This window comes from Amphiprion ocellaris, chromosome 14, assembly GCF_022539595.1.
Source record: "Amphiprion ocellaris isolate individual 3 ecotype Okinawa chromosome 14, ASM2253959v1, whole genome shotgun sequence".
NCBI lineage: Eukaryota > Metazoa > Chordata > Actinopteri > Pomacentridae > Amphiprion > Amphiprion ocellaris.
Window position 1 is genome coordinate 6123337 of NC_072779.1, and position 26249 is coordinate 6149585.

At 40.8% G+C, this 26249-nt stretch overlaps 1 protein-coding gene across 4 annotated transcripts in view; it reads right to left on the bottom strand.

Annotated features, from left to right (window-relative positions):
* Positions 1 to 26249, bottom strand: part of sh3pxd2b (SH3 and PX domains 2B) — a 49301-nt gene that overhangs the window by 7146 nt on the left and 15906 nt on the right. For 2 of the 4 annotated variants that reach the window (XM_023266634.3, XM_023266636.3), the window contains exons 4-9: positions 20327 to 20403; positions 15698 to 15789; positions 10216 to 10241; positions 9760 to 9795; positions 7131 to 7262; positions 6880 to 6981 (exon numbers count right to left, since the gene is read on the bottom strand). In XM_023266634.3, the coding sequence (XP_023122402.2) occupies positions 6880 to 6981; positions 7131 to 7262; positions 9760 to 9795; positions 10216 to 10241; positions 15698 to 15789; positions 20327 to 20403 (465 nt within the window). The remainder of the gene's footprint in view (positions 1 to 6879; positions 6982 to 7130; positions 7263 to 9759; positions 9796 to 10215; positions 10242 to 15697; positions 15790 to 20326; positions 20404 to 26249) is intronic. The other 2 variants (XM_023266635.3, XM_023266637.3) reach the window with 1 other exon arrangement.

Genomic DNA, 26249 nt, shown 5'->3' on the forward strand with positions numbered 1-26249 from the left:
TGTTCAGCTGAAAACAAAATACTGAAATAAACTGAACATTGAGCATGACCTCAGAGTTGCTTTATCATGCATACAGCCAGATTTTGAGACTCTTGTAAAGGCCAAAAAGCATCCTCAGCTAAGCCATTAGAACTTCATGTAGTTCTGCAGTACTTTTATTGTGACTTGTGACTTTTGTTTATTTTGCACACTATTTTTTTTCCCCAAATATTGGCTTTCAAATATAGTTAAGCCCTTTGAAAATGTTTTATTGTGTTTACATTTTGAGATTGATCAGAACATTAAGCATTTCTTCACTTTAATAATTTGTTGAATGCACTTCATCAGTTTTCATGTTTTGGACTCTTTTGCACATATTTCTATACATAGTTTCTCCAGCTACAACAGCAATGTTGCAGACTTGTGCAGTATTATGAGAAGCTACTGGTTTTGTTGAATTGCACTTTTTTTGTAGAAAAAAAATGCACTTTTATATATCCTGAGAACTACTTGAGGCTATTGTTCTACTTGTTTCAAAGTCCTCAGTACTTGACTTAGTATTGCTGCTTGATTTTGAGTTGTTGTGAAGTACTTGAGTTCAGGTTTAAAAGTTTTGTCTTCGAACGCTCAATCAATAAATTGTTGATTTTTGGAGAAATATTGTTTGGGTCACGACTTGTCATTTCAGTTTTATGGTGGGTCCCAGGCCCAGACCAGTTGAGAACCACTGCTATAGACCACAGATCAGGGGTAATTCTGAGCCCTGAGTTAGGTCTGGCACTGTTTAATTTAATCTTACTCATTAGTAGGACATTTGGAAAAACCGATGCCAATTAACAGCTTGACCATGTCTTATTATGCATTTACTCGACTACCAATATATAGGTTAGTACTGTATTTCTATAAATTTGTGATAATGTCCATGAATGTGGATGTTAAAAGAGTCCAACAAGGACAGAACTCCATGTCAGCTGAGTGTCGACTTTTAAACCACACACCTCTCAGGCTTAAAACCTGAGAGTAGATCCACAAGCATCTACTCGGCGCGGTACGCCTCGCCACTATTGTATTTGACTCGGCTCGTCTCGGTTTAGTTGTTTTTCCATATAGCCTCATCGTGGGTGGAGTCGTCATAGCACGGCGAGCTGAAAATCCCTCAACGTCATTTGTGTGCGACACAAACGCAACATGACGGAGGCGATGGTTCACCTGCTGCTCGGTCTGTGGCTTTCTGTCAGATTCAAAGTAATAGAAGAGTCGGAGAAAGCTGAGAGCGGCGAGTTGAAACACTCAGGAGAGTTTGGGAGGCGATGCAGCAGTATCAAGCCGAAGACAACAGGATATGAACTAGATGACATATGAGGGTAAGCTAATGCTAGTTCCCTAGCTATCGTATCAGTCCTGTGAACGACCCTGTAATGGCTGTAGTTTATCGCTATTAGGTATTAAAATATGTATGCTGTGTATGTGTTTCAGATATTAAAATATGTATGCTGTGTATGTGTTTCAGATGCTCTCTGATGAGACTTCATGGGATTTACCTGAAGCAGCAGCACATGAGCCTGCAGTGGCACAAGGTGTAGAGGAGGAGGACAGAGATGTACAGGATGCACTGATGCACTACGTGTCATGCAAAAGTTATTCTTCTTGTTATACTTCTGTTTTTCTGTCTCCGGACCACTATTGTTTTCTTTAATGCAATTCTGACAATAAACTTTTGTACCTTTTGCAGATGTGTCTATGCTATTGTTTATTTGTGAAGGTTAGCAAGATTACATGACAAATTAAACACCAAAACATTAAAACAGCTGTTTTAAGAATATTCCAGTTTGATAAATCAGTACTGCTTTGGTGTAATTCAGTCAATGGAATTATGAACCATAAAGGAGTTTGTGTTAAAACATGTTAAATCCCATTACACATAAATGCATTATTAGGGAATACAGAATTGTTTGGTTCAGACTGTTGACTCTTTTCCTACCAGTGTCTTAACAGACAAAATGAAAAGTTATGATGCAATCACATAAGTCACAAAATAGTTTATAAGTCAGCAGCAAAATCAAAACTATTTACAATGTGCAAAGTACAAACTGTGGTGGGCCTCTCCTACAGTGGAGGGCTAAAAGTAAAACTATATACAACTAAATCTCAAGTCTCTGGGAGGTGGACTTGCTGGCTGCCCACTGCCTGCACCAGCTGCCCCAGTACACCCAGGAATGACTGGTTGAAGGCAGCATTCTGGGCCATCTCCTCCACTGCAAGGCCGCTTCATTCTCTCTGGCCTCGCTGAGGAGCAACCAGATGTTCTCATCATGCTGGCACAGTTCCGCTCCTCCTCAGCCTGCATCTCCACAAGTACGCTTGGAAGGTCCAATTTTCTGTTGCACCTTTTCCTCTTGCCTAGACCAAAGACAGAAAAGTGATCAGAATCACCTTTAATGGCGAAGTAAGTACACAACATACAAGGAATTTGGTTTCGGCTGTTGGTGTCACACTAGGAATATGGAAGAGAATAATAAAAAATAAAGAAACTAGAAAGGAACAGGGAGGAAAAAAAATAGTAGCAAAATTAAAACAATATATACAGAAATTTACAGCTAGACTGGAATAAACACATTAGCAAAGCGATAATTGCTATAAACACAGTAGTGCAAAAAGCAGAGAATGCTGTTCATGGTGGGAAAAAAAATGCTGTACATGTCCATTGGAATAGTGACTATTGTACAGGTGTGTAGGAATGGCTCAGCTGTTTATTACAGTGATGGCAGTGGGGAAGAAACTGTTTGTGTCTGGAGGTTTTTGTGTACAGGGCTCTGTAGTGCCTGCCAGAGGGGAGGGGGGGAAACAGTTTAATGTCCAGGGTGAGTGGGGTCTCTGATGATGTTTTCTGCAGTCCGTACTACACGCTGTAGTCTGTTTCTGTCCTGTTGTGTGGCTGATCCAGTGGTGCACAGGACAGATCGGATGACTGCAGTGTAGAACTGGATCAACAGCTCCTGCAGCAGGCCATGTCTCCTCAGCTGTCATAGGAAATACATCCTCTGCTGAGCCTTTTTCAGGATGGAGTGGATGTTCATCTCCCACTGCAGGTCCTGAGAGAATGTAGTCCCCAGGAGCTAGAAGGACTCCACAGCTATGATGTGATGTGTTTAGCCACCCATCCATTGATTTTCAATCATGATCATGTCTTTGATAGTTTTACTTTAATAAACGTTTGGCACTCTTTACTTTAACTGAAGCACAAACAGTACCTCCTCCACCACAACTAAAAACAACGCGGTGTTCATTTCATCTTGTACACATGGAGTTGCTAAGAACAGCTGTGTTTTCTTATTTCTATGTATATTTTCATTCAGTTTCAGTTACCCTAGTGGCTATAAGAAGAATGGTTGCAATACTACATTGCACGAAGTCCTTTGAGCGCCTGGTCCTGTCCCACCTCAAGACCATCACCACCCCTCTCCTGGACCCACTGCAGTTCGCCTACAGAGCCAACAGGTCTGTGGACGACGCAGTCAACCTGGCCCTCCACTCCATCCTGCAGCATCTGGACTCCCCAGGAACCTACGCCAGGATCCTGTTTGTGGACTTCAGCTCTGCTTTCAACACCATCCGCCCTGCTCTGCTCCAGGACAAGCTGTCCCAGCTCAACGTGCCCGACTCCCTCTGCAGGTGGATCATCGACTTCCTGACGGACCGTAGGCAACACGTGCGGCTGGGGAAGACTGTCTCGGACTCGGTGAGCATCAGCATCAGTTCCCCCCAGGGCTGTGTACTTTCCCCCCTGCTCTTCTCCCTGTACACCAACTGCTGCACCTCCAGCCACCAGTCTGTGAAGCTGCTGAAGTTCGCAGATGACACCACCCTCATCGGGCTCATCTCAGACGGTGATGAGTCCTTCTACAGGAGGGAGGTGGCCCGGCTGGTGTCCTGGTGCAGCCACAACAACCTGGACCTGAACGCCCAGAAGACAGTGGAGATGATCGTGGACTTTAGGAAAGTCACAGCCCCACCACCCCCCCCTCACCCTCACTGACTCTCCCATCTCCACCGTGGACTCCTTCCGCTTCCTGGGCACCACCATCACCCGGGACCTCAAGTGGGAGCTGACCATCAGTTCCCTCCTCAAGAAGGCCCAGCAGAGGATGTTCTTCCTGCGGCAGCTGAGGAAACTCAAGCTGCCCACCAAGATGTTGGTGCAGTTCTACACGGCCATCATCGAGTCCATCCTCACCTCCTCCATCACTGTGTGGTACGCTGGAGCCACCATCAGGGACAGATTCAGACTGCAGCGCATTGTGCGCACTGCTGAGAAGGTGATCGGCTGCAGACTTCCATCTATGCAGGATCTGTACGTCTCGAGGACCCGGAGGCGTGCAGGTCGGATCATTGCCGACCCCTCTCACCCTGGACACAGACTGTTCACCCCCCTCCCCTCAGGCAGGAGACTAAGGTCCATCCGGACCAGAACCTCCCGCTACATGAACAGCTTCTTCCCCTCTGCCATCAGACTGATGAACACTAGATGACTCTACGTCACACACACGTGCCTATGTTCAGCAGCTCAGCACCGACTCATCAACAATTACCACTGTTTTTTGCACTACAATATTTGCACTACGTGGTGGCCCCCACCACCTGCTGCTACTGGTCACTTTATTCACTTAGTCACTTTTTTGTTGTACAGTGTACTTAGTTGTTAGTTTTTATTATAGTAGATGTTAGCTTTTATTATAGTATTTACTTTATCTTTATCTTTATTTTTATCTTTATTTTTATCTCTACTATTTGTTAAATGTTTAATGTAGCAGCATTGCACCGAGTCAAATTCCTCGTTTGTGAACCTCATGAACAATGGCAATAAAACTCATTCTGATTCTGAAAAAAAAAAAAAAAGTAAATTAATTAGAGTGACTTGCTTGTTAAGTCAATGGAAAAAAAATGCAGCTGCATGTGTTCTGTTTGTGTGTCACTGTAGCTACATGTAGCTTTCATCGGGCGTTCCTGAGCTGGCATGGTGCACAGTTTGCATTTACACCTGCCTGAATTCTTGGTCGTTGGTCTCGTTGTTCTGATCATGCTTACAGGCATTTACACCTGCAATAATAATAATGCGAAAATCAACCATGCTCTCTGTTTACCGTGTCTTACCAGTGATAAGACGTTGCTGTTACGTGCTGGAGGTTGATGTTGACAGGGTCGGTGTCCAAGCTGGTACTGGTGTCGAAGCTGGTGCTGGAGAGGAGGCAGGGGAGCTGGGGGCTCCATGACGGAGGTGGAGCAGGCTTCGCACGTCGAAAGGGATTCTTGAACAGAAATAAACATTCATCCTAAGTACACGAAAAATACCACATTGTAACTTGTGAAAAAAATAAACCTTTAAGACCACTAGCTTAGTTCGTCATGCAGACTGATGTATTAGCTTCTGAGAGCTAAACGTTAGAAACAGCAGCACGAAATACAAGCGGAGCACGGAGCTAGCGCTGATGGCTAACTAGCTAGCGCTGATGGCTAACTAGATAGCGCTGATGGCTAACTAGCTAGCGCTGATGGCTAACTAGCTAGCTTATTGTCTGCTACAGGAGACAACGACGTTACTTTCTAAATATACTTGTTTGCTTAAAGGGAGCTTGCCACCAATGGGATAAACGATGTAAAAGTTTCTTGAAGTCACAAAACACTCACCGTCCTCGAACGTCTCCAGCAATGCAGCGGCTGTCTCCCTCCTGTTGCTGGCAGTGCGGTGCCAGTAAATAGCGTCCATTAAACCTCTTCCAACACCTCCTGGTTGACCCACGCCAGCCGTTGTGGTCCTGGGTGGACCAATAGTCATTTTTGAGCTTTTTCAGCTTCTCCCTACACTGCTTCTGTCCTCTTTATATACAGTCTACTGTATATGTGAGCGGCCATCCGCTCAGAGACCTCCTGATAAACTTTCTCCGTCCAGCTCCCTCTGTATTCTTTGGTCCACTACCAAAGACAGAAAAGTCTCGACCTCTTCATTCACCCATGGTACAGGTCTGGCTGTCATGCCGGTTTTGTTTTCGTGCTGGAGTCGCTCTCGTGTGTCGTCACTCCCTGTCCAATCAGTGGCCTGCACTCCTGTCCAATCAGTGGCCTGCACTATGTAGACGTCACATCTCGGCTCACTTCATCTCGCTTGGAACCTCAGCCGAGAAGGTGCGGAAAATCGTGCTTGATACCGTGCACTAATCCATATGGAAACGCTCGCAAACAAAGACGAGCCGAGCCGCACCGCGCCGAATAGGTGCTTGTGGAATCGCGGCTATATGGTCCGTCATTTTGTACCTACCTGGCACCTACCATGTGCCAGTGTTATTACAGAATCTTACAATATCATTCTTGTAACATAGACGTGTATGTTTTTAATACAAAGTCAATTTGTGCTGCAGATGACGGTTTTTTTGTTTTTTGTCAGTTTAAGTTTTCTTCATAACCTCTTTGCAAATATTATTTGCATTAGTAAGTGTGCTATAATTTAAGTATTCAAACATGTTTGAATTGCTGTTCTTAAGTGTAACACACACTATCAGAACCTTGGAATCAACATACATCTTTGCTCTCTGAAGAAAAATAGGAATTTTTATCAGATTCACTCCCCAATCTACACATAACTGATCAATTAATAACTGCACGAGCTACAGGAGTCTAACAGTGTGAACAAAACCGTACTGTAAGTGTGGCAAGGAAAAGACAATAGCACAAATTTGTTTAGCAAAATTGCATTAAAGTACTGTTGAATTCTGGGATACACACATTAGTCCAGCGTGTCAAGTTTAGCTACTAATTCATAATTTTTTTTTTTTACATCTTCAACTTTTTTTTAGGGGAATATTAAACCTAAAAAACTGTAGCACCCAGATGTAAAGATTTCTGTACCTTCTTCCCCTGGAATGGTGAAGTCATCGGGGTCATCCTGTGCCTCGAGGCAGGTGGCAGGAACCCAGCCCTGGGCATCTTCTGAGCTCACAAACCACCAACCTACATGAGCAAAATACAAAAACGCTGAAGGAATCTTGAGAGAAATTACTCAATTTAAGGATTTTTGAAAATCCATCGCTGAAATGCACAACTGGTATTCTGAAACAAGCAAACGTGGCACAGTATACTGAAAGCTGTGTAAAACTTACCAGACTCATTTTTTTCAATGACCTCCACCACCTGGCCCACGTGCAGGCTGATCTCAGAGCTCTCCTGCTTTTCGTAGTCTGTTACTGCCACGTACTGGTCGAGGAGGAGAGGGTCTGCTGAGGTGGAGTCTCCTGTTAAAGGAAAAAAAATAAAAAAATCACAAGAGAAGTTAATTTAGCTCCATCTTTCCGCTTCTTTCTTGGCCAGGTGAAGAATGAAATCTCAATAATGTGAAAGAAAAGCCTCCGCTCAAATCTTTGGGAATATTTGCTAATGTGATATTAAATGAACGTCCGTGAACTTAGAATCAGAACAAAGCATTTGTGTGCTTTTGAGTTACTGACCTTTAAAAGTTTTTTATCTCATTGACTAAATGGAATTTGGCCTTTTTAAAATGTCAGATTTCATACAGACTTTAAAGAACTTGACTAAAAACCCAATTTATGCAGGGTCTTTATACAATCCATCTGTCAAGGTGCAGTAAGTGAACAACTCACTTTTGATCAAATGCCAAGAATAATTCCAAGGTCACAATTTGCGCAAAAGCTATTAAGTAAAAAGGTTTAAGCGAGAGGAGGCTTATCTACAGTATGGAGAATCCAGGCAGGAGGCAGACGAGGCAGCGTACGTGATTGGAAAGATGGCGTGAAGGAAACAATGAGCCGACAGAGGAATAAAGGGAGATTTGGAGATTGGGAGTGAACGGTAGGGATTGGGAAAGCGTAGGCGGTTAATTTATTCATCAACATTGAAAAAAAAAAAAGATTCACTAAGACCCACCACCAATGTTAGCACCAATTTAGCATGAGAAAATCCTCTGTAACACATGAGGGCTCACAACACAACCACTAATGTAGAAACGACTAGAATAAACCCTGACAGATGCAATTAACTTTACATAAGAAAACAGCAAAGGAAATACCTTTTGGTGCGTCAAGATTTTAACAATGCTCCTACCTTTGCATTAAGGGAAATAGAGTGAGGGGAGATTAACATTCAGCACAGGTCTGCAGATCACTGAAGGTGCTGTTGGACACACTTTTTGACAGAAAACGGGTCTGGATTTTTGCATTTGGATCTTACAGCAGCTTAAAAGAATCACAGCTTGTCTTTCCATGCACATCCTTCAGTGAGCTGCAACAAGCTAGATGAAATGGGTTTGATCAACAGCTGAATTTATACCACTTAATTTGTGACAGATTCTCAATTCTGTATGTTAGAAAATAGAAAATTAGTAACGCAAATATTCCTCAAAACTAGGGAAACTAGCCTAAGTTAGTTATCCGACTTAAAAATAATATATTGATGAAACAATAGCATATTAAAAATTGGATGCAAATGATAGAAATGTATAAATCAGTAGCATGTACTTTCCGAATCCTTTCAATGTTTTAATTAGATCAAAAATAATGGTGTCTTCTCCTGGGTTTCAGCCAATTATTTCTACCTCTGGGAATCTTTTATTGGAGACTTTTTCAAGCTTCCCGATTTTGTCTGATGCTGAAAGCAGAGCTAAGCTACAAAACATGGCCCTAATGCATTCCTAGTATGCAGTGATTCTCCCTCATATATATACACAGTTAAATTCCAATCATCCTCTACAGTTGCATGCAAAATCATTCAACCCCCCTGACATCTCTGACATTCTAGCAAAATGAGCAACATCACAACTGCAGGCAATTACTAAATCATATAAGAGGTGAACATTTAGTTTATTGAAATATAATACCAAAGCAGAAATCAAGATTTAATTTATAATCCATCCAAAATTTCAATTTTTTTGCAAAAAGCAGGTTGCAAAATTACTCAACTCCCTCTAAACAATGCTAGGTAAATACAGATAATTGCAGTACAACTCAAATGCCGTACACCTGTATGTATACATTTTGAGGTGAATTCAACAGTGACTCATGCTAAACACTGAGTAATACTCATGTCTATAAAATGGGTAGACTTTGTGTCAATACTCCCCATACATGTGCTTGCTGACAGCTTCCTTTTTCGACCATGTAGTGTAGCCACAGTACTGGTGGCTTTGAACTTACGAATGATGCCTCCAGCAGTGTTTCTGGGAACATTCATGAACTTGGATATCTTCTTGTACCCATTTCCTTCCTTGTGCAAAGCAACTATCTCCTCTCTAAACTTCAGGGACATCTCTCTTGTCTTAGACATGTTGCTGAAGAGGGGGTTGAATAATTTTGTAACCTGCTTTTGCAAAAAAAAGTTTAGATCTTATAGATCTTGATTATAGCTTTGGCATTATATTTCAATAAACTAACTGCTCATTTCTTATATGATTTATTAATCGCCTGTAGTTGTAATGTTGCTCATTTTGCCAGAATATCAAAAATGTCAGAGGGGTTGAATGATTTTGCTTGCATCTGTACACTCTTCTGTACACCGCGACAACGCAACACACACGACTGCCAAGCTATGACATGAGCCTCATGGGTCCTCAAAAAACCCAACTACTTGCTTCCTTTACAGAACCAATGCAAAGCCCCGAAGCCTTCAACAGAGCCACATCCCACCTGCCCAGGCCAGGGGAGGAGAGGGGGAACAGGCCGCTAGCAACCCGCCGGATTACACACACAGCACGACCAAGCATGACAGTGTGTTTACTACCTCGCTTTAGGAAAGTGGTCGCTCTCTCCACAAACCCTGAGGGAAAGGAAAATGAATGGAGAAGAAAACTGAAAAAATAAAAAACTGGATGTAAAACAAGAATAAAGAGATGAACTGAGAGGATAAAGAGTGTCTAAAAAGAAACAGAAAAACTATGTTTAAGGTAGTTTCTTTGTCACCAGTACTGGAACAGTTAACTCCTGGAAAACATTCAAGATATTGTGTGTAGACAGATGTTTAACCTGTGTAAATCTCTATGGCCACTAGATGGAGATAAGGTCATATAATATACTACTGAGGAATAAAAGAAGTATTCAAAATGGAAAGAAGTACTTTAAGAGCAATGAAAAAACAAATTATCTGCTTCTTTTTCTCCTCTCAACAAATTAACACACAATTCCCAAGGCCACTGAAGTCCATTTTTAAATCAAATACACAATTAAAGTTCTGTCTTACCTGATTTCTTCTTTCCAATAGGTTCACTGTTAAAGAGAGGAAATCATCACATTACTGCTGGGAAATATGGAATGAGTCTGCAGAAGGAGATGCTCCTGATCAAGCAAATGCTTTCATCAGTAAATGTAATAATTCATGTCAACTCATGGATTTTGTCAAACAAAAAGCAGAAACCCTGATTAGTAAATCAGACTTACTCTCAGGGATTTTTGATATATTTTTTTAGCTACACTTTGCTGCAAAGAAAGGAATTTACTTTTGTGTTTCCAAAAAATGTTTTGCATTTACTTCCTCTTTCCTTTTCCTGGCACTCATGCTGCTTTTTAGATAAAGTTTATTTAATGTGATAAGATCAGGATATAAAGCTTTGTTATGGTGCCACAGACCGATCAACACATACATGAATTACTCAAACTACTCCTCAAATTAACTATAATTATTAACTTAAATGTATTGATATGCAACAGAGGAGAAGAAGATTCGTCTCTGCCTATCTCCAGTCTAGGCCAATGTGAATAAGGAGCCTCTAGATAGCTGGTATCGCTCTAAAAATTGTGCTAATGTTAAATTCAATACAGCATCTGCTGTGTCTGGCTTCGACATTAGCCAGATAAATAGACCATCACTCCTCAGCAGCAGTCAGGAGCTGATTCAACGACCAGATGCCTCAAATAGCCACCGGTGGCTGACGCTCAGCGCTCTCTCACTCTCCGTCTCTCGCTCTTTGTTGTCTAAATATTGCTCTCTTACTTTATGGCCTTCCATCGCCTTCCTTTTCCGTCTCACCTCTTCCATGTCTACTCAGCTCACTCCTTCATCTCCCCTGATCATTTTACGTGCCTTGGCAGCTACTCCTTGTTCGTTTCCCTGCATCAACACGAACACTCTCAGCCGCATAAAGCATTGTTCGATCGCTAGAACTGTTAATTGTGAAGACTTAAGTCTCAATAAATCTTTACCCATAAGTGTGTCCACTAATGTACTATTAAAATAAATGCTCAAGAGGCAAACCAAAGCACTACCAAGGATATTGAACACTAGAAGAATGAGTGTGTACCATAAGTGTATGCTTCCTTTGCTTAGCTTTTTTACTGAGGTGAAACCAGGGTCATATAATGCAGCGGATATAGCAGGCAACCTGGATCCTTGGTCTAACAGGATTATTTTAATTACTTTAGTAAGAGATCAAATGAATCCTCCCACCTCATGTCTTTCTGAGGCTGAGTCGAGATGAGTCCATTTCAATTCTTACTTACGTATGGCAGGAAATGACATCAGAAATAGGATAACAAACTATAACTGTAAATAAATTGTGAGAACACACAAACATGAGGTTTGCTGTTACAGAGAAAAGCCAAATGAGGTGACATCTACCAAGATCTCTACTACAGAGGAGCACATGGGTGTAGTCGCTCTGGGTTCATTAAAATATAAAACCTGAAGCCAAACTTTACACTTAACAAATGCTGTGTCACATAACCCTGAGCAGTGATTTCGGTGATTAATGAAATTTCTCCCTCCATCCCCGCCCTGTCACTTAAACCAGTTTCCCTCTGCATTAGTTTTATATGACCTCTTCATTCTTTCCTTCAATCTCTTATTCCATCTTGATCCTCCATCTAATTCTATTTTCTTCCCTTAAGATCTCCACTACTTTTCCTTTTCTTGCCTCATCCTTGTTGCAACGCTTCCTCTTTTCAGCAGATTTTTCTTCCTTTCTGACCAGTCTCTTCTGGCTCTGCGACCCTCTACCGTGCTTCCTCTTTACAGTTAAGTTTTCCTGTTTTCTCTTCTTAGGCTGCTCTTCCCTTTTTTCTCCCGTTTGTTTCTCTGAAGGAGAAAGTCTAACATGTTCCTCTCAGTGCAGTAGATTTATAGGTCATGATAAATCTTCTCCTACAGTGGCTGCTGTGTCTTGTTGTCAGTCGGCCAAACAACAGGCTGCACTAGCAGAAAGCAGTAATCCAATTTCAATAAAGACAAACCAAGGTCCTTCCTATATTCATCCACCTCACGTAAATTCTCCCTCGCTTCCCTGCCCCTTCCAACAAATGCTTGGGGTTTAGTATGAGGAGTAAAGAGGTATGTGTCCTTGGCAACCTCCTCCAAGGGAGGACAGAAGATGAAGTAAGTGTGTAAGCAAAGGAGAGCAGGAGACGGAGAGTCTGGGTGTCAGAAACTATACAGATCAACAGTCCACTGACAGGCTTTTCATTATCACAAACGTGTTGCTCATTTGGTATCAGACCTTTAAGAAATGTCGTATTTTAATCATGAAACTAGTAGACGGCCACTAGACTGAAAAGATGTTCCCCATATGAACTTTTCTTGACCGTGCGTATCGACAAGATGTGCAAATAAAAGTGTCACGTAAATTTCCTGCTGGGAAATGTTTTCAGATCCTTTATCAAAATAAACGCTGCACAAACTATGATAAGTGGAAATACAGACATAATATCAGGAAAACAATCCCTTAGTATAGATCATAGTTTCATAATATTGGTAATGCTGATGCATTCAAGTCTAAGCAATGTTTCATTGTTGTCATTTTATACATTTAATTTTATTTTCTATGTAAGAATGCATCATATTTCACAAACTCCTGACTGTTTTCTATCCTATTTTGCAAACTTACTGAACACTACAACTGTCATTAAAAAAAAAACTGTAGTAAAAATGTTAACATTTCAAGTATGGGTGTCGTAAAATTGATACACTACAGTACAGCCACAAAATATCAGAACTCTAATTAAGTACAGTACTTAAGTAAATGTACATACTGCCATTTTATAGCGTAATAATTTAAAGTGTCACATTTCCAGTCTTGTTTACGAGTTTTAAATCAGTCATAATAGCAAATGAAAGGATTTTTTGAAAACTAACATGAGTCTCTTATAATCATTTGCAAATCTACTTAAGTGATACCGAAGACACGTTTATGATTATGGAAGAGTTAGACGAGGTTATCGTAAAATTGTTGGGGGGAGAGTAACACCTCTGCTGAGTGACACATTTACAAAAATCTGATTATACTATCACAGGCCTGAGCAGTGCAGTAAGCTCAGTAAAGTACCTCGCTGCAACAGAAAGCACACTTCAAAGTGACATTAAATCTATCCACATTATAGATGACAATATGGCAGCCTGTTTCAAGCACCCATTTCACATCCAATCCCCATAGCAGCTATGTGTCCTGTTAATTGTCCTTGAACAAGAACCCCCAGCTGCTCACCAAGTCTAAGTCACTCCTGATAAGCACTTGAGAAATATCAATATTATGAAGGTAAATACTGTGCTGCTTTAGGCCAGATGTGTTAATAATTACACTATCGAATGCCGTTTGGAAAACTTTATAAGAGAGAAGTTTCAAGAATAAAAATGAAAGCCACAAAGTGCAGAATTTGGAAATCTATCTTATATCTCATAGTCTCATCTCTGTGTCAAAAAATAAGTGGAACACTTGAATAAAAATGTACACAAAGGTTTTAGGATATTTTTTAAAAGGAGCTAGTGGTATAAAAGGAAATCAAAAAGAAGCAATTTCATTTAGTACAGCAGCTATACTGACTTTAAATGTCAAGGGGACTGGCAGGACAATTGATTTAGGAAAGACACACACACCTGCTGACTACACCATGAGAATGAAAAACATAATAATTTAAGTACTGGACACTAGATGCGGAGTTCAAACTAATAACAAAATATATGTGAGAGTTTTCAAGTTACATTTTCACATGGTCACATTCATTTGAGTACATGACGATCATTACCCTGAGAATGGCTTAGTTTTCTGTGTTGGTACTTTTTCTTGATCACTGTCTAAGTCAGTGTGTCTCTGCCTGATATGTGCAACGGTCCATTTGGCTGTTACCATGTTCCAAAGGTGAAAGCAATATAAAGCTAATTGTATTAATAAACAATAAGAAGAGGAAGGGGAGGAGGCTGGAGGAGAACTAACGTCCAGACATAGAAACACCTTATAATGAGAGTGCTGGTGCAGACTGAGGGATACTGACTGACCCACTACAGAACAAAAGGTGCCATCAATCCAATAGCTAAAGGAGTATCTGGGCTACAAAATTTAAATGATTAGTCGCTCTCCCAAGTTTGGCGTTCGACACTTAAATGAACATTTTCGAGTGCAATATTTAAGTTTAAACAGCCTATGTAGATAATGTGGATAAATCTGACATTAGAAGGCTTTAATCCACTCTTTCTTTTCAAAGTTATTCTGGATCTCAAACACCTGTCAAAGTTGCTGCGCTGCAGTAACAAAGTGTGGTGACCAGAGACTTCTTCATGCACAACCCCCTAGCTAGCATCTAGTACGGTCTGAATGTGAGGCGTTCAGGGGGCAACGGTAAATTGTAGTGCCTATCAAGAAGCAGATGGTCGATAATTGAGGAGTTTAGCCAGTCTCCTATTTATAACCCTAGCTGTATATTGCAAATATAAAGTTTCAAGTCACTGTCAAACTTCACATTAATGCAAAACTAGGCAAACACGAGGTTGATTAACACCATGCTATACCAAAAAGAAAAAACAGGGATTAAGTAGTGCATACATATTGGTACATGAATATATATATTTGCAAATAGTATGCTTACAATCTGGAATATGTCCGATAACAACAAATATCATTAGTTCAGTATATTAGTATAATATAAAGCTTGTAGGACACAGTATTGTCGCTCACTTGTATGACCCGGATTTGGACTTTTTTCTATGTTATTTTACTGATGGCCCTACTTGCACTCCCAGCAGATGCTATTGGACTTATCAACTCAATTCCCTGCCTGCTGAGGCACCACCCATCAGTATGTGATGACAGAGGTTAAAACTAATGCCATAGCTGACAGCTGTTGGTGGAGAAAAACATCTCTAGGGTCAAACTGTGTGCCCCACATTATGGCCTCTCTGAAGTCAGCCATCCGTAACCCCTAATGCCCCGAAGGTGCCAGTAACCTCAGTAACAACACATTTGTAACCAAGGCTTGTGTGTGAAGTTAAGTGTGCGTCAGCATGTGATTGTTGGATCCTGGCGTCCGTCGCCCACCGATGTCTTAGCTTTGGCACGTAGTTACTGTCAGCGCTGCATGTGACGCTAACATGTTGAGTGAGATTTACAAGAGACCAGAAAGCAGGTCCACACGCCTTCACAGCAGCCATGCAGCCTCAGCTGTCTGGAGCCTGCTGGATGAACTGGGCTGCAGCTACATGCTGAAATGCAAACTCAGCTCTCAAAAAGGACCCAATTACATGTGTTTCTGCTTGAAAAGCCCAACAGGAAGTAGTGCAACAGTATGAAATCATATCCATTAGAGGGTGTAATGAATGCTCATTACCAGCAGAATGGAGGGTAAATGCTGGCGGGACGCGACATGACATGAGCCAGGGGAACAATGATGTGCCATTGTATGTGGGCCTCAGGGTTTCTGTTCTGTTGAGGAGACGTGTGTTTGTGTCCATGTGTTGTACTTACTCCTTGGGTGGGTTGAGGTCTTCAGGTCTGGTCTCAAAAAACACTCTGACCTCCTCGCACTGGGAGATGTAAACTGGCAGTTGAATGAGGGCCTGCATGTACAAACGAGAGCCGGAAACTTAATCACATAATAATAATCATAATAATCACACAAAGTGACAAATACAATCACTTCAGTACATACAGATGTCAACCAGGGACAGCTACAGTCTGTACTGGTCTCCATAGTGTCATAGAGCAAGAAAATACAACATTGTGTAGAGCATTTTAGATTCCTAACTTATTTTTTTGGCCTTTTGTTGGCTTCATTAGACAGGTTAGTAGGGAGGCAGACAGGACAGCAGGGAGAAGAATGGGGGTAGACCTGCAGCAAAGGGTTGTGAGCTGAAATTGAACCCAGGCCGCTGCGTCGGAGACTTTTTATAGGTAGCCGCTCAACCATTTCAGCTATCTGGGCGCCCTGTACAGCATTTTAGAACATTTTCAGAATAACCTCCTGTGCATGGACCAATGATACAGTAAATATAAAGTGCATGAAGCAGCTGTTCTTAACTCATTTGTTTGTTCATATCTTTTTGTAATAAATAATCCAGTCTGTCCCTTCTTGAAATGGAAATTATACAGATTCATTCAGATTATGTTTTTGGCTACATATGTTTTAGGTTTGTTTGATAGGTTGTTTACATAAATTTCTAATAAAGTGATGCATGAATGCATTATTTTTTTTTCTTTCTGCAGATTTATATGTAACCACTATTTGGAAATACTATTTATAAAGCACATTGCGCATATACAGGCACAAGTTTATCAATCTCAAAATCAAATTGCATCAACAGCAAATTAACCAAGTCATTTTCTGTTGTCTTTTTGCATTGTTTTGAACCACACCAGTTGATCTTACCCTCTTCTTTGGTCCTAAGCTCAGCTCATTGATCTGTCTTTCCTACTTTCCACTCTCATCTTCTGTCTCTGTGGAGGATCACTAACAACAGAGAGATGAGCCCTGACAACACAAACAGCCACATCTCTCTCTCTCTCTCTGCTAGTCATGTCATGGCACACGTCTTATTTTAAAGCCCTATTTTGTTCCATTCTCTTCAGTCTGTGTTTCGTCTGCTTCGCCTACTCATGTCTTTCACACACTCACAACCGAACCTGTAAAGGGCAGCAGTGAAACAGATAATCACCGCAACAGCTTGATGCACCCAATCCAGAAGACAGAATAACTGCCACCGGCGACCCTGCAGACACTATCTCTCTTACTTCTGACAGAGCTGGGCCACTTCTTTTCTATTTGCTGGCAAGCAAAGCTCAACGCTATCCATCAAGCTTTGTCTGCTGGCCCTTACCTCTGATTTTAATACTCCTAAGTGTTTCAGTTTTGTCCTTTAGCGGAGCAGAGTCTACCTCTCGCACTCTCTGACACACACTGCTATAACGTCACGGCTGATAGATATGGAATGGAAGCCAAAGACCCAACCCGAGTGACCTTGTCCCATGCGCCTCATTTGCCTCGTCATACTTACGACCACAGGTCCATGCCAGCAGCTTGTGTTTGAGAATGAAAGACACTACTACCATGGATGAAGTGTAGCTGCAAAGTCATTCGAAATGTAAATGTGGTCACATGCATGTTTGCTGATTCACGGTGCAAACAAGATTATAAAGCTTCAACAGTAGTGTTGTCTGTATCTCGAGATGCTAAGCAGCTCATTTAAGAGTTTATACTGGATTTAAGCTGCAGCCCAGAATCTCGTACTGTGCCTGAGGTCAGAGTGTGTCCTGAACCGGCTATCCTCTCCTTGGATTTATTTCCCTCCTCATGTCAGCCTGTGGCCCTTCCACTCATTACAATTCTCCCCAGGGAGGAGACAGGAGGGAGGCTCGGGGTACATTACAGCAAATGGACTTTATGGGTGTTCTTTACAGGAGGCCACATTAAGGTAATTGTGTGTGGCTGCTTGTGTGTGAGTGAGTGAGTGAGTGCGCATGCGTGCGTGTGCGTGTATTCTCCAAGGCAAAATATGTCATGGAAATGAAAGGTCTACTTCACACGAGGTACAGTACTCTGTGGCTGTATTTATGCAAAAATATCTTCTCACACATACAGTAAAACAGGCCTCAGCAACGACAGGAGAGATTTATGATTTTTTTGCAATGACAAAAATAATGATTTAAAAAATAACTTGACAATATTTCTCACGCACTTCGGGTAATTTTTGATGTGATACATTTCACTGAGCAGTGTGAGTTCAATAAGGGTCCACGCTCAGCAGATGTACTCATAGTTTAAGCAAACAACCTCTGATTCCGTCTTCTTTTTCTTTCCTCAAAACTTTTTTGTGATTGTGCTTCCTGACATGAATAAAAACATAAAGCAGGGAAATTCCATATGAGTCAGGTTGAAGCCTCAGCTGTGTAACAGAACGGCTGACTCAGCGCTTCCAAAGAAAAACATGAAGTTTCACCTTGTCAACCTGGATACATGTGGGGGTGGATGAAAACACTATTTCTGTTCCTACCGTGAAGTTTGGATTTTTTGATTTTCTGCTGTCAATGCAGTAGCTTTAATTCACTTCCAGAGGATTCTCATATCTGCTCTGCATGACGCTATGAGAGAATGTTTGAACTGTGTTTGAGTTTTTCTTGTTGCTCAAACTTAAATGCAATAAGACATGACAATGCTTTTCTCCACTCCACATAATGCTCTCACATCCTCTGAAGTGTTCTGTCTTGCACACCAGCGCATTTAAAGATACGCATGGTACCAAAAACTGGAGAGGATTCTGAAACTCCACACTTGATTTTGTTATTTTTTCAATAAAATCTAATTCAGTCTCCACTAATTTTGATAAAACTTGAAAATAATCCACTGTCCTTTAACAGGTAACAACTCCACTGATATAAAAATTGGCTCTTCTGCTCCCATAAACATCCACACCCACGGACGTGAACCAACAACTCTATTCATTGTACCCCCAAAACTCCTTATTTTTCACATAAGTGGTTAAAGATGTTCCCTACACCAGCTGTACATTCCTTTAACCCCAGCTGACACAAAGTCCTTCCAGTCCTCATTGTTTATCATACGTAAATGCTTTCCTCTTCACTCTGAAGCCTTATGAATTGTAGTTTGCTTTCCATATTAGAAATTAATCTGTAGTTTTGATGGGTTTATGATGAAGAAGAAAAGCAAGTCGATGATAAAACGAGACAGTTGAAAATACAAGAGGGCGTCAGCAAGAGTGAAGTCAGGAGTTTGTTTTACTTCTCAGAGAGACAGAGGGAGGTGTATATGGTTTAGAGCCCTGAGGCAAGTCTGTAAAATGTAGCAAAAACACAGCCTACTTGTGGATATGCTGACTGGAGCAAGCTCAGCGACGGCAAGCTTTTTGCCTTTGGCACAACTCTGCTGACAGTAATCACCACAACCTGAGATACAACAACAGCTTCCGAGCACCGTTTCACATTTGAATCATGTGACTTTGTGGCCAAGATTTTAGCTTAGCAGATGTCTGATGATACAAAATCATGGCCCCAGGCTGCAAAAGAGACACACCTTATAGTTACTGCTGATAAATTGTCATTGTTAAACTACTGTTTGAATTTATTTCAGACAATGTAAAAAACTTTGTCCCTACGTCAGTCATAATGTTTTCATTTAGGTTGCAGTGGTTACATTTCTGTCACAGTGAAGCTATTAGTTGCAAGCTATTGGCAGTTTTATGGTTGTATTCCTGCTACAGTGGAGGTGGAGAATGTACAGTTGCATTTTTACCTCTTTCTTGAGGCCAAGTAATTAATCTCTTTGGTAGAAAGCAATGTAATGGGCTGGATAATGCATAGGTTTTACACCATCCGTTTCTTTATTCTGATGGAATGAGCTGCAGTATTTCAAGTGGCAAAACAGACATCATCAACATGTTACATAAAATGTGAACGATCCTGCTTTTCTTTATGTCACTCACGGCAACCTAACAACACAAACATACAAAGCACATTTATCAATTCTGCTGGCTATAGGGATCATAAGGGTCTGGTGATGATGTCCTAGTATCATTTAGCTACATAGAAATGTTTTTTTTTTTTTAAATTTCCTTCTATACCACTGATCCCCATTTAGTGTGTGTCCTTTTGTAGGGAGGTCAAATCTTCAACAAAGCACCTGGGGAGTTTTTAGGACACCTTGAAAGGGTGGATCCCTGCTGTCACAAAGCTTGAAATGTAAATGTATAAATCTTGTTGTTATGCAAATGTTAGCATGACTATGAGCTTAAATTAACTCAATACTGAAGAGCCACATCTTTGAATGGTTTAAGTGAAGGTAACGGGGTACGAATCTGACAGATTTAGGCCTTTTGCTTGAATTTTCACAAGAAATAGTGCAAACCAAGACGTGTATTCGTACCCTCAGTGTAGCACTAAATGTGCTGAAAGAAACAGCGAATGGTGGTGCTCATATAAACAAACAGGACAAAAAAAAGATTATTTTCCATTTTCTGATTCATGACTAAGTTGATACAACTGTGGGTGGCGTACTTGTTCTTTTCTTTCCTTCAACAACTGTGCTTTCTACCTTCATTTTAGCTCTTAGGGCTGCACGTTTACAGATGGAATCAATTCACTCACCCTGCAGTATTCATTGATGGGCCTGAGCCTTTTCATTGCAACATCTCTGATATGGCTCCTCCTGAACAGAATCTTCCCTGGAACAAAGCAGAAAACATTTATCAATACAAATGTATGTTCATACATCTTTTCACGCCTAATATTCTAATATATTACAAATACGTTTTATAATATGTATGCCATGCTAACAAAAATAAATTTCCAAATCACTTTCGCAACTGAAGACAAAAGATCAGGGATACCTTGAAGGACAACAGGGACACGGTGAATTAGGAAATTAGCATGCAGACACAATACAGTCACGTCATCAATAACACTGACAGCACAATGAGGCGGGTAAAGAGCTAGGTGAATAGCTGGCCTTTCCAAGTCATGAATAAATGATTTTGGGAAAGCAAATTATGTCTGCATGACAGTTTGAATGCTACTCCCCCACTCTTATCTCTGGGCACACATAACTACAGGCACACACAAGCCCGGTCGCCATAACAATAACAAGAAAGGGCTACAAATAGGCCTCTTAAAACACTTTGCTAACTTAACGGCATGCAGGAAATCTGAGCGCCAGCATCTATTTTCTCTTCATCGGGGCTGTGAAGTTTCACCAGTAAATTCCCTGAGACAAAGACAACATATAAGCTCGGCAGGGAGTCAAGAATGTAATAAGATCCCGGATTCAGAAAGGGACATGTTTTGGAAAAGTTACTGTAGAAAGTACGGTGTTTGCTTTTGAATCAGACGTGCTGAAACATGAATTTATCTCAGGAGATTGCTGCTGAGCAATCAGCACCATGCAGCGCCACAGTTTCACCCTTGTTGCTACAATTGGCTTTTCTGTTTCCTCAAGCCACGCAAACCACAAGTGTCTGTTTTGTTTGGGTGAACGACAGAGAAGAAAATGCAGGTCAAAGCACACCAACGCAGTCTGTGATCATCAGTGTCTGATTATGAATATATAAGCTCAAATGTTGTTGTTCATCTTGGGACTCTGAGGCAATATGAAAGAAAATGCATGCATATAAAGGAAAAGACCACAGTGAGGAAATAAGTGAAAGTGTATAAAGAGGTGTAGACTGCTGAGTGGTGTGGATAAGTGTGGTGTAGCCTCAAGAAAATGCATGTCATGGATATTTTACACAATAACCACAACCACTAACACCCAACGTACAAAGACCCTCCCTCTGTGCTCCATCCAGCCATCCCTGCTCTCACTGCAACTTACAAGTTGACTCAGGTGGTTGACGGAAACCACAGGAATCATATTAATGTGAAGATACAGTAGCAGGAAGCTCACAGGTAACAGCGCATACGACACTGTCAAAGAGTCAGACTATACATGCTGTCATTCTTAATACAACCTTGAGCACCTATTAAGGCTGGCTGCTAGTCTGAACTAATATTATGGGCCGCCAGGACACTCTTATGAGAAAAGAACAATCTTGAAAATCATGTATGTTCCTGTATCTTCAGTATTTGTGACATTTATGGATAACTATTTATCTCATGCCACCACGCCGGTGACATTATTTCATTATAACTAAAATGCGTTGACAGCCATTTGATGGATTGCCATGAAATTTTCTGCAGATATTGAAAGACCCACCGTGCATTAATCCCAATGACTTTGTTTATCCAACCATCTAAAAACATCTTTCAAAGTCAAAGTTTCCACTTACATAGTGAAATGTCCAAACATATACTTCATGGATAAGCACAAAACTTGGTACCAACATTTATATGTCCCAAACAACGTGGGTTAATATATAGTTGCGGGACTTTTTGTAACATAGTTGACAGGTATCATAGTTAACATTTTTGCCGTTTTCAGGCCTAAAATCAACATGGTCGCCTATAATCAAACACCACATGGCATTTTTACAGAAAGATTCTTCTAAATATTATATATACAACTGAGTAAGATTGAAATTTATTTATAAAGATATTGTAGTAAACCTGTTGATATGAGATAAATCCACACTTGACTCACACACTACTTTATATTAAATAACTCAGAAAGCCTTGGAGTCTTGCCAGTCTTTCCTTCAGGAGGAAATGACATCATATGGAGCAGGTCATGTGATCTGGAATTAACACACTTCCTTGAGAGGTGTTTTTGTAATGGGTAACTTAGTTGAAAGTGATTTCCCGGACACAGATACAATTTATTTTCCATATAAAATTTGATATATTGCCAAAAAAGAAATAGCTGTCATGATTATCTCAACTTAATAAAAAGAACACAATCAAAACTATTTTTGAATAAGCTCATTTTATTATTGTTTAGCTAATTAGAAGGCGGTTGTTATTAAATTCGGACGGTTATTCAGTTGCCATTTTAGTGATATCCAGTCATTTTTTATTAATAAATGATTGTTTCCACAATAAATAATTACGGAATTTGCAAAGACATGATCATAATGAACATAAAAAAAAAATTGTTTTTTATTTTTAATAAAAATGTTTGCAAGATATATCCCATGGACTTCAAAAGTCCCTCAATTATATACTGCACCATGTATTGTACTGAGTTTGGTGATCCTTTAATCTAGTGCTACCAGCAGGTTAAAAGTTTTGGTTTAGAGTGAAATACCTCAATAATCATTTGAATGATTGTGTTCAAGATGAAGCCAAAAACAAACAGCGTTATTCACTTTACAAGCTAGACTGAAAAGGTAGCGTAATGCTATATTCATACAGAACAGTATAGTACAACTACGTAAGGGAGACTATAACAAAGAAGATTAACTGGATGATGAATGAGAGAGGACATTCCAAATCTCCAAGGTGTTGGCAGCATCTTGCCAGCTGAAAGGACACACTGCCTGGACAGCTCTTGAAAAACTAAAGAGATTTGAAAGTCAACCCTCAGACGCCTGCCTCTCCTCCTCCATTTCTGTCTCTTTCTTTCTCTCCTGCCCTCGTCACTCCGCAAACAGAAAGTGTTCTCGGAAGGTTTTCCAAAGCTCTCTGGGGTCAGAGGAGTAGCACTGACTCAACACTGCCCACTTTGTATGCATGGCAGCTCATGGATGCAGCCCATGAAAAGGGCTAGTTTGGGAGGCAGCGGGGAGGGGAGGGGAGGGAGAGCTGCTGCCTTGGAGCCACAGCCGAGGTAGAGCAGACTTTATGGCAAATCTCAGAGCCAACAGTGACCAAAAGTATCAAACAACTTTTGTCTCTGGGGAAGAGTGAGAGAGGCAGACGGAGAGAGGACACAGAGATGGTTGTTGTTACGAAACCTCACACACAGAAAACTAGGGGCAAATTCCACTTATTAATCACTGGATGACAAATGAACTACTCCTGCCTCTACCTTAATATGCCTCCATAGGGAGATTCTAAGTAACTAATACTTTAACATAACACTATTTGAGCTCTAGTGGAAAAAAAAGGAAGACTTGAGTCAAAATTTTGACTTATTTTGGGGTTTTGACCCAGTGAATTCAATTCAATTCAATTCAATTCAGTTTTATTTATATAGCGCCAATTACCTTGACCTTAAACTCGTTTCTCTTGAGGCTTGTCACACATTTTTGGAGTCTTGACTTGAGACTTAATAGAAGACTTGAGTTAAGTTTAAACTCGTGACACAATTAGATTTTTGACATAGATTGTCAAAAATGTGTCATCAAAAACTGTCCTTGTCCAAGTTTAAGGGAAGACAACTTCATAAACTGCCACGGAAGACAGGTCTGCCGCTAGTACACCACATGTAAGCCGACAGGAGACAGAGATCGCTCTCCCCTGCAGACAAGAGACGACTGTGATATGAATGAGGCTCCAGCAACAAGGTCAAAGTAACTGTTCAGCTATTTTGTGTTTTTCTCGCCCTTCATAGGGGCCTGACTAAGGAATGCGAGTTATTCAGCTCAATAAAATAGTACTTGACCTGAAAACATATTGTGCCTCCTACTGTGCTGGGCAGAGAGATACCCAGCAACCCAACAGAGTAGCTGATGAAAGTATCTACTGTAGTTCAATCATTGGTATGAAAAGGAAAATCATGAATTCAAACTTCACATCTGGGAGAATATCGCCTCTTTTATCATCCAGGGGCCCTAAAGAAACAGAGCCACATTCCTTCTCGAGTCTTGTCTTTCTCAAAGGCGACCTGCTGACACTGTCTCAAAAGCATTTCTTAGGCCTCAGACACAAATGGAGTAAATCTATCATTTTATTTGAATGTCAAGTATGACCCAATGTAAGAAACCTTGCACTGTGAGAGGTATTCATGTGATAGCCAAAAGATACTTTACACAGACTGTGCAATCTTGAGACAACAAAAGAGTTTTCCTTCTGCATGGAAGAAAAAGAATAAGATAGGCGTTTTTATGGGCTTCATAGAAAGTCCTCCTTGAGAGAAATCCCCTTAGAGGTCGAAGAATGGACTGAAAACGCAGCCAAGATTTTGGTGTGGACACCTGGCAAAAAAAACAGAAAGAGCAGAAATTTTGCACTGTGTACACATACAGACAAACCACTTTGCTGATGTGGAGATACCAGAGGAGTGAAAACAGCTTGGAGCTCTGAGCAAACCAAACCAAGTAGGAGGAAACCACTTCCGTGCCTTGTTACGCTGGCCTCAGTCCATACTCCAGACTTTTGCTTTGTAAGTGAATGATGTTCTTGGCTGTCAGGAAACTTCCACAGTTTAGATGAATGCTAGCCTGGAATCCTTCTCAGAGAGGTGTCTGATCTGATCTGATCTGATCTGATCTGATCTGGGATGTAAGTTCAGTAAATCACCACTCATTCAGGCACTCAACAGCAACATCCTGCAACAGTTGCACAGCAGCATTTCTTGAGGTTGCCATTTAGAGACTTTAACTGACTCTAAGCAGTTCAACAGTAGCAGTCGGGGATTTAATCTGTTCTTCAGGATCACACAGCTTCTAACAGAGAAAGTAGGAGCGAGAGACCACCAAAATACAGAGTTTCAGAGGAGGTCAGAAGAGAAAGCAAAGACCCTTCATGGAAAGCAGACAAGAACTTTAAAGAAAATCTTGAATTTCAAGCTCGAACGCTAAAAGCAGGAAGGAAGCAGACAGGGTTTAATGCAGATGAGAGAGTGTAATGGTATCCGTGGTCAGTATGGTTTGTCTGGCTGCAAAAGCAGGATAGAATAAGAAGCAGTGTTTTTCTATCTCTCTTCACCTCCTCCTACTCAGAGTTCATCACACAGTGTTGAGTGTGTGTGTTTTTGTGTGTGTGTGTTCTTTCAATGAGTTCCAGACTTGCATGGGCATTTAAAAAAAAAAAAAAAAATCTTATCCCCCCCACCCATCACCAGCCGGCCGGGGGAGACGTGGGTGGGGTCTGTGGGTGAGGCTTTCTCTTCCTCTCATAAAGGATTACTTTCAGCAGGATCTCAAAAGTTGGTCAAGCACACCCAAAGCCCTTATTCCAAACAAACTTCACTTGCACACGTAGTAGAGTAACTAAAAAAAATAAACTGCAATTTTGGCTATTCAGGTTTCACACACACAATGATGATTCAACCAGTGCATGTGCAACTAAGTCAAGATTATAATCCATAAGAAGTGTTAGTTACTGTAACCTTCTAGAACAGGGGTGTCAAACTCATTTTAGTTCAGGCTCCACATTCAGCCCAATTTGGTGTTAAGTGGGTCCGGACCAATAAAATCACAGCATCATAACCTAAAAATAACCACAACTCTAAGTGTTTCCTCTGTTTCAGTGTACAAAAAAAGCACATTCTGAAAATGTTCACCTTTAAGGAATTATCTTTTTACAAAACATCATGAGCAAACTGAAATGTCTGAAGAAAAATAAGTTCAATTTCAACAACATTATGCCTCAGTTTATCATTTACACATTACAACTTACAAATCACAGTGTGTCTACAAAGACACAAAACATTCAGGCACAGGTATCTGGAAATGAACAATATAGTATTTGACTT